This window comes from Cryptomeria japonica, chromosome 6 (assembly GCF_030272615.1).
Source record: "Cryptomeria japonica chromosome 6, Sugi_1.0, whole genome shotgun sequence".
Classification (NCBI taxonomy): Eukaryota; Viridiplantae; Streptophyta; class Pinopsida; order Cupressales; family Cupressaceae; genus Cryptomeria; species Cryptomeria japonica.
In genome coordinates, this window is record NC_081410.1 from 3,544,944 (window position 1) to 3,554,859 (window position 9,916).

At 33.8% G+C, this 9,916-nt stretch overlaps 1 protein-coding gene and 1 non-coding gene across 2 annotated transcripts; one reads left to right on the forward strand and one right to left on the reverse strand.

Annotated features, from left to right (window-relative positions):
* Window positions 1-369: 369 nt before the first annotated feature.
* TRNAL-UAG (transfer RNA leucine (anticodon UAG)) lies at window positions 370-449 on the forward strand. The gene has a single exon. It is a non-coding gene; the product is annotated as a tRNA-Leu (tRNA).
* Window positions 450-8,056: 7,607 nt separating this feature from the next.
* Window positions 8,057-9,539, reverse strand: LOC131077551 (protein EXORDIUM-like 3). Its single transcript, XM_058015067.2, has one exon. It carries the CDS (start codon window positions 9,394-9,396, stop codon window positions 8,398-8,400), a length of 999 nt encoding a protein of 332 aa, XP_057871050.1. The 5' UTR covers window positions 9,397-9,539; the 3' UTR covers window positions 8,057-8,397.
* Between the last annotated feature and the right edge of the window lie 377 nt (window positions 9,540-9,916).

The following is a 9,916-nucleotide window of genomic DNA, read 5'->3' on the forward strand; positions in this document are numbered from 1 at the left end:
TTGCGATATTTATTATTAACACCTCTTATATCAACATAATTTTATTTCTTTAAGTAAATCTCAATCTATAATTGGTGAATTCAACCCTAATAGATATGGAAAATCAACTCCTATATAAATTTTAAATAAAAGGCTAGAGAAAACATATAATTGAAATTTTAAATATAAACCAAGTATTTTGAAACTACAACAATATTTTAATTCTACTTTGTTCAATTTAAAAATAAATAAAAATTGATTGGGCATATAAAATAATTTTATAGATCTCTATTGCTATGTTATTCCTATAAATCGGCTCTCCTGAAATATCTTTGTGAGAGATACTTTATAATATAAAAAATAGTTTTTGTGCGCAAGGTACTCACATATGACAGTTTGGCCGAGTGGTCTAAGGCGCCAGATTTAGGCTCTGGTCCGAAAGGGCGTGGGTTCAAATCCCACAGCTGTCATTGAAGTTTTGTTAAAATCAAAATTTGGAGTGTTCAACTAAATGTTTTTGTTTGCAAATTAATTTAAATTATAATTATTATTTTCTTTTGAATTTGTCACTTTTTAGCTCTAACTTAAAAAATTCAAATTTGACTCTTCTTAATAAAGATTAAAAATGAATAGATGAACTTTTTAGAATAATTTAAGATGAAGTAATAAATTTAATATAAATTAGTATACATTAAAATTAAGGCTATTTTTTTTTTTAAAGTTATTTTACTTAATTTTAAAATTATTTTATTTATTACATATATAGACCCATAAATTTTATTGTATCTATATTATTTATGAAAATATTGTGTTATTACATATCTATATTTTGATATGTAAATGATTGTCAAATTTAAGCTGAAAATTAAGATTTTTTTTAATGCACTACATGATTATATTCCACCATTTTGTTGCTATTGTAGAATGACTCTCAACATTAAGAAGGTTAATGAATACATTCAAAATATGTTTTTAACAGTGTTTTTATATATTTCTAATAGTAATGGATATATAAGTATTTTTTTAAATAATGCAAGGATTAGAATTTAGTTTGTGTGTCGCTCAAAGTTCTTTTGTACAAAATTATTTTATGATATAAAATTATAGTTTAAAATCTTATCTAACACTAATAAGTTTTAAAAGATCGCCATATGTTTTTCTTTTTGCACAAATGAATCTTCTTTGAGGATTTAATTTGTGTACTTTTAGATGTCTAGAATTTTTCACATAAATTATCTTGAAGGAAACAATAACAAGATAAGGGAAAATATTAAATACTACAAAAGACATGAGATTGGGAAAATAGGGAAGTAAGGGACGAATAATCCTAAAACCCCACCCAAAACTATAAACTTGTCCAAACATCCTCAAACTCAACTTTAAAAAAAAATAATAATAAAAAAATAAAAAATAAAAAACAAATTACAAGTTTCCCTTAATAAATGCAAATTTTAATGTGGTCCATGTAAACCTAAACACTTCTCTAAAAGTTAGTCTACCCCTTGGTGTGCTTTAAATTATAAAGAAATTAAAAAAAAAGTGTACCTACTTATTTATCTTATCTACAACAACATATATGCACTTCTTACCCTTTAACTCCATAATACTTGTATGAGACCCATGTACATAGAGCACATTCTTAAATAGGGATAGGTAATGGTTAAATTGACAAGTGTTACACTCCTTCTCCTTGATGTTCTTGAGAACATCTAACTTAAAAAAATTACGAGTTATCTTATTTTCTTGTAAATCTTGTATAATCTTGGTTCCTATTAGTGACACATCATGTAAATATCTCAAAGTCTTCTCTTAATTTCAGATGTAGGGGTTGCATAGATTCTATTTTTATATAGAGGTAGGCCATCTACTATTGAAAATTGGTATTCTTTCATCTCTTATCCAAGATGTTAGTGGTATGTGTATTTTCCTTGTATTGTTACATTAGAAAAAAAACCCTAATATGTAGAAATAATAGAAATTAATTAAGGAATATGTAAGGGGGTTCATGTTTCCAAAGTTTCCAAGTCCTAATGTGGACAAGTTGAGATACATGGCACATGGATGTGAATGGGTTTTGGATCCAAAAGATATTGAATGTAGCATTGGGAGTTGGATTTGGTTTTGTGGCTTGAATGCATTGTGGAGATGCCTTGGAACTTGGCACAAGTCTGATAAGTATGCATTTAGTCTTTAAGGCTTCAAGATAAAATCAATAGTGTCCAAGTTGTCTTGTGAGATGAAATATGCTTTGCATTCAATATTTGGGTCTACATTAAATAATGGGAGGTGTCAAGAGCACAGGATAACTATGAGAATTGTGGGATTACAGATAGTAAATCTAGGGTGTTGGATTGGTATAGGAACTTGAAACCATTTTGAGTGACACAAAAGGGGATTATTTATGGGTCTTGGTAGAACTATATGTGTTCCATTGGGAAATGAGTTGGACTGATGCACCCAAGTTCAAAAGAACATAAATGGGGTTCATGTGTGAGATTCAAGGAGTTCTAGTCTAAGTTGCAAAGGCCTAAGTACCTAGGGAATGCAATGTGAAAAGGGACTATGATGATTTAGCATTGGGTGAGCTAGATTATGTATTGGGATTGTGAACTCATGAGAAGTGTATTTAATACTCTGAGTTGTGCCAAGGATTAGTCCTAAGATGACATCAAGTTGGTTAGGAGATTGTAACAAGTGAAGACATTTAATAGAGGATACAATATTAAATATTTGGGTTTATCCCTATGGGGAGAGTTGCCAAGAAGGCCATTGGATGGTGTGCAAATAGAGCCATACAAGCTTGCATAGGAACATGCCATGATTGACAAATATGGATGGGTTTGTGAAAGCCAATATAAAAGCTAAGATGAGATAATTATTGAGAGAGCTTTTGACAAGTACTTTTTGGAGATTGACAAATATGGATGGGTTTGTGAAAGCCAATATAAAAGCTAATAAGATGAGCTAATTATTGAGAGCGCTTTTGACAAGTACTTTTTGGAGATTCTAGATGTTGTGAAGTCCAAAGAGGATTATGATATATTCTTGGATGATTCATGCATAAGTATAAGATATGTAGTGACATGGAGTGAGCTAAGGTGATCCAAATTTGGAGGCTTGTATGATAAGTTTATGAAATAGCAAAATAGGGTCCTAAGTAAGAATCCCAAACTAGGCAAGTTTTGGAAGAGACCTAGAAGTTACATTTGGAATACAAGTCTAGGAGGATTCTTTTGGGGAAATTAAAGAGGAAAACCAAAGTGGTATGTAGAAGAGATCCTGAGAAGGGGATACAAAGAAATAAGGTATTGAATGCGAAAACCTTGAAGGAGGTTTTATGAAGGGAAAGCTAATGCATTATATTATACATGCAAATTGGATCATGTCATTTGTTAAGGTATTATCAGGTCCTAAAATTATTGTTCCACAATCCTAAAACTATTATTCCACCTCGGAGAATATTTTTTGTACCAAAGTGTAGGATATAGATTATTGTTCATAAAATAGGGGTTCATAAAATAGTCTATATCCTAAAATATATTATTGCTCTACAATCCTAAAATTATTGTTCATAAAATAGGGGTTCATAATAGATTATAGAGGGTTAAAGTCCAGTGAACAAGAGTGGACAAAATATCCTACACTTTGTGGGTTTAGCTAAACCTAGGAGGGTATTCTTAAAGGTGACCTTGAATAAGGTTTTTCATTTAGCTGAAAATGAAACATGTAATAAGTAAATTGCAGTAATACCCAAATGCAAATTTAATCCCAAAGGCTGACACTAAAAGCAAAATAATTTATTGTTATGACCTCTTATATAGCTTATGAGAACATCGTTGCAAGAAAAAAAAGATGGTACAAGGACATGATTCATTAAAATGGATAATTTGATAAGAATTATGCAAATTGTATTTCCTTATTATTCAAACTTGTTGAATAGTGACTTGTAAGAACCTACTTCTAATCCTAAGCTATGATTGAATGATTTGTTTGTTTTAAAGAATGCAATTGGTCAAATATTTTCAAGATTGGTGCCTATTGATTGGGCAATAGGGTCACAATCTATCAAAGGAAAAATAAGTTGAAACCATAAGGGACAATGAGAAATGCATTTACATACACCAAATATTGTGATATAACAATAAAATATGCTTATTAATTTATTATATAACTACATAAATCCATGTACAATACCAAAGAGACAATTACAAGGATTATAATGCATTAGAATATTGTAACATTCATCCAATCTATTATTATGCTCATGCACTACTAGATGTGGCAAATAAGAAACCCTAATTACTACCAAAATATTTCTCTAAAAAAATACAAAAACCATCAAGGAGCGTTTCATTACAATTATCATTGACTATATTAACCTTATTTTGATTTCACAGATGTTGTTACTTCAAAAATGGATTGGACCGGTGTTGTTTAGAACCTTATACCGCTCCAGCACTCACACTTTTGTTTGAAAATAATTGAGACCAATTTTAAAATGGAATAATGGATAGATATATGTAGCCATGAGAAAATTGTGCCCTTCTCGCCCATAGGAATTAGCTTTAAATATGGGCATTCAAAATATTTACTACACTTATGGAGGCTTGTGTGAGGGATCTTCATTTACTTTTAAGAAATGCATTTGGAATCATGCTCTAGTGATGAACAATTGTTTCTAGGTATCCCTTTATGGGAGTTGTAACATCAAATTTATTCATAAATGGAGTGTTGGGTTGAATAAGGAGGTAGGTGAGATTGAACATTACAAAAGGCTAGAGTTTTATGGGTCATGGGTCAAGGGTCAAGGATGACTCATAAATATTAACACTTGTTTGAAGTTGATGGGTATGCTAGGTATCCAAATACGAGTGTGTCCAAACACATAATCCCAAAAGGATAATACAATGAAAAGGTATTGGGGATTGAGGTTTGAGGATAGCTCATGTCAAGTACCTAGGCAAGAGGAAGGATGAAAGTCCAACTTCGATAAAGATAAATTAGTGCAAATGGTTATGGAATGAGGGTTTCAAAGAATTAGGTACCCAAGGAAGGACAACTCTAAAACTTTGAATTCGAAAAGGACTTAGTGTAAATTGTCAAGGTTTCAATTGAAGAGCATAACAATAAGGGAAACCCCAAAAACTTGAATGTCAAACAACTACAAAGACATAACCCATTTTAGTATCTCAGTTAAAAATTTCTTGTCTTTTTGCAATTGTCAACACATTAGGGGGACCCACTTGAAATTTATTAATTCAATAATTGATGCTCGGTAAAATAGGGCAAGGGAAAATAGAGGCAGTGAGTTGAAAATGTTAGTTTCTTATTAAAAAGATGACGACTATTCTCCATTCAAAACAACAACACTTAATCAAAAACACAAATTTGCATAATACAATTGTTTTTCAGCAGATTTTTTGCATTTTTACAGGAGATTGAGTATCGAACCAGTAGACATGACACCAAAATCCGTTGTGATTTGCAAATTTTGTGTTTTTGATCAAGAGCTATTTTGTATGGAGAATAGGTGACTCCTTTTAAAACCAGATTTGAGTCAAACTAATGATTTGACACAAAAATCTTTAATCTTTTTTGTATTCAATAATAATTTACTCATGAAATATACAACACCTCCTAGTTACGCCGAAGGCGTCTCCTACTATGGAATGCACAGCTCGAATTTATTCATCAACGATAAAAAATGCTTTAGAAGAGATGCAAGACGATCAGAGCGCTCTCAACCGTTCATTAATACTCGTCATTCATCAATTTTTATCGTTGTCCTTTTCCGTGTATTTATGATGGCTGCAAAAATGTGACTTTCGCGGAAGATTTATCCGTCCACGTACTTACCTTGACTTTTATGGTTTTACGTGCGGACTTTCATGGTTTTACATGCGAAATAAAATAGCTTGCATATGTGTACCTTGTTTGCTTATTTCCATCGCTTTTTAAAGCGGCTTTCTTCTAAATGAAATTTACAATGGCAGATATGATATAATAGCAAGGAATTTAAAATCTTCATAGCTAAACAAGTGCTGGGCCCCACACAACTTGCACATTGTTATGTTCTTCTGCAGTAAAAGCATGAAAATGCAAACCACATACTATTTCCTAAACATATAGGTGGAAAAGGAAGTTTTGGTTTCCACCTAATAATTTAAAATCAAATAATATTAAATAGTACATGTGTCCCCCTACATCATGTTACAAGCTTTTAATTTGGACCTTTCGGATTCTTTTTATATTTAGTTCTTTTTAATTTTTTAATTTTTTTTATAGATTTTAATAATTTTTATATTATATTAAAAAATAAAAATAATAAAGTATATGTTTAAATCTATTTAAATATTTATTTATTTTTATTTTCATAATTATTATATAAAAATATAAATGATTGATTATTTTATTTATAAATTTTTTTTAATAATATTATTATTTAACTTAAAAAAATATATAGATAAAAAATAAGTTTTAAATAAATATAAATACTTTTTGAATAACAATACTAATAATTAGTATTAATATATTATAGAACTTCCCAATGATCAAGAGGTAGTTTATTATCTTCAAAATGAAAATAATTCTTATTTTAAAATTGCAGCTTACAAATTAATATTATATTTTATATTTTAAATTTATCCTTAAATAATATTATACTTATATTTATAATTATACTCTATAAACATAATATAACATACCATTGATATATAATATTTTAAAATCTTAATCTAAATCTCATTATCTATATTTTTCTCTCATTTACTCTATTTCTATCCATCTCTCCTACTCTCTCTATATCCCTCTCTCTACCTCTCTTTATATATCCCTCTCTTTACCTCTCTCTACATGTCATTTCCTATACCTATCACCCCCTCTTTCTATATCTCTCTAATCCTCTTGTCCCTCTATTTTTGTCACTCCCTCTCCCTTCCTTTTGATATATTTATCTCTCTCTAACTCACATACACACTCCTTGTTTCTCCCTCCCCATCTCTATCTCTATTTCTCTACCTTTCCCCCTCTCTCTCACTCTTTCCCCTTTATCTATATATCATTATTCACTCCATCACTCGTACTCTCTCTCTCTCTCTCTCACACACACACACACACTCATATTAACTCCATCTACCTCTTTTCCTCTTCCTCTCCCTCTCCCTCTCCCACTCCCACTCTATATATTGAGCTATTTCTCCCCCTCTTTAGCTCTCCCTCTCTTCATCTCTATTTGTCTATCTCTATTTCTCTTTGTTTTCTTATCTCTCTTTATCCCTGCATACTTCTCTCTCCCATCCCCCTCTCTTTATATCTCATTATATCTCTTTCTATGTCTCCTCCCCCTTCCTCTATATTTATCTCTTTCTCCAGCTCTCCCCCTCTATCTCTTTATCTCTTTCTATCCTTTTTAGTCCCTCTCCCTCTAACTCTTTCTCTCCCTCTATATCTTCCTAGATCTATCACTTTTTTTAATCACTCTCGCAATATCTCTAGAGTTATCTCCCTCTCTCCATTCATCAATCTCTCTCCCTATATATGTATATCTCTTTCATCTCTATCCATCCCTATCTCCTCTCTATCTGTATCTCTCCCTCTCCTTCATGATCTCCATCTCCATCTCATTTCCCCTCTCTCTCATACTCTTCTCCTTTTATCTCTCCTTCTCTCTAATGGTAATGGAGCCTAATTTGTTTCTTGCTTCTTGGTTCAAAGGTTTTGTTTCAATCGTGTTTAAGTCCTTGCAAGTGGATGAATAGTTGATTTCAAGCTACCACTTCTCCATTGAAACCATTATTGTATAGACACAATTATTTGCTAAATGACCTTCAATTAACCTCATGTGATGCACAAATGCATACATACAATAAAACACAAAAATATAACCATAAATGAGACACTATACACGGTCACATTAAATGTGATATTCTTGTATGTTAGGAAATCCATTGACAATATTTTGGGTTGCTTTTATAATATTCATTACTCTCTCTCTCTCTCCATTTATATTTATATCTTCCTTTTTTTTTAAATTGTCTTACCTTTATCTCTCTCACTCTTCCCTCCTCTCTCTCCCTCGCTTCCTATTGTAAACATAAAATGAGTTTGTTGGTGATGGAGCCTAATTATCTTCTTGATTTAAAAGCTTTATTTCAATCATTTTTGTATCCCTATCTCACCTTTACATTGAGACCTTTGTTACACAAATAACACCATTTTCTATATGGGCTACCAATTGAGCTTGTGTATTTTTTTTATATTGAAAAGAAATTCACTTCATGTAGTGCACAATTGTATGCTAAAAATAGACCAATTTTTTTCCTAATTATATATTTTCGACGTACCCATTGCACACCAAGGTGCAATTGCTAGTAAGTTAAATGTACTTTAAAAAGGGCCAAACTAATATCTAAACATAAGTCACGTGTCCACAGCATTAGGGCCATAACAGGCATTAAGCACAGGGCTCCAGATCCACTGCACCAAAAATTTCCGTCTAATACTGTTCAAATTGTACGTCGCACCAGCCTTGTCATTCATGACCTGGCCGGTGTAACCGCCGCCGCCACCACTCCCATAAACGCCGACGCACAGGTCAGCAATTTCCGTCGGTGACGTAGGATCATCGCCGGCATACCAAGCATTCACCAGCGGATTCGACGACAGCTCAGCCAACTCGTGGCCAATAACACTGATCATTCCCTCCACGCCGATATCTCCATTAGGTGCCACAAAGGGCTTAAACCCCGTTTTCGCCACGTAAGACGGAACAGCAAAGGGAAAAGCGCACACGTCAGCACACTGCCGGCCGGAATTCCCCACCCACGCGTATGGCAACGTGGAGCCCACGATGGACGGAAAAGTAAAATAGTGAAACCCACAGACAGCTCGGCAGAAGTCCTGCATGCTGACGTCATCTGACGTCAGCACTAGGTATACCCCGTTTTTGGAGTCCACAGGTAGCGGGTTCGAAACAGCAGACACGGCATTTTTTATCACGGTTTGTACAGTGAGACGCGTGAGAATCTTCCCTTCTGAGTAGAGATCATCTTTCTCGGTGCCCAAAATTAGAGTTTTGCTGATATTTTTCCCCGTCTGGTCCGTATACAGCTGAACAGTCTTCCACCATTCACTCACAGAGGGAGTTTGAGCGCGTGAATCGGATATGGAGAGCAAAAAATCCTTGATAATTTGCTTGCTGTTGGGCTTCCAATCACCATACCAGATAATATGCACCGTAATGTCGCCTGAAAGCACAGGGCCCATGTGGTATTTCAGCTCAACCAGGTCGGAAGAACCCTCATTTCGCTTCGAGGATTCGAACCCTGCACCTCGCGGCACCAATGCCTTCAATTGCGCCGCCTCCGCCAGTCCCGCCGCCATAATGGCCGCCGCCATGAAAAGCCCTAGGTTCCTCATTCTGCAAGCTGGGTTTTTTTTTTGATTCACAGAACAGATAGCTCAGTGATTTATATAGGAAAGTTCGAAAATCGAACAGAATCGAATTCGAATTTGGAATCCGGGGGCCAAAACGTGTCGTATTAATAACAGCTGTGTACAACAATGGCTGTGTATTCCAGCAAGCCCGGTTGAAGATTCTACAGTGGGTTGATTAAGCCTGCTTCAGAATCTGTGCTGGTGAGTGTGACCCTGGCCCCCAACTGATTAAAATATTGGTATAAATGCAAGCTGGAAAGTGGGGCGGAGTTAATGGATGGCGGGCATTAACCGCGTATTAGCCTCCATACTGTGCCAGCTAATTTGATGGACAAAATCAAATTCTCTGTCACTCCCACCAATAAAAGTAAAATGATGGATCGAATCATTCTAAAGTCAATCTTGACGGGAGGATCACGGAACCTGGTTTTTAAAGTGTTTTCACTACAAAAGGAGCTCAAAATAGCTGTAGATTCATTCCCTGCAGCTTCCCCTGCACGTA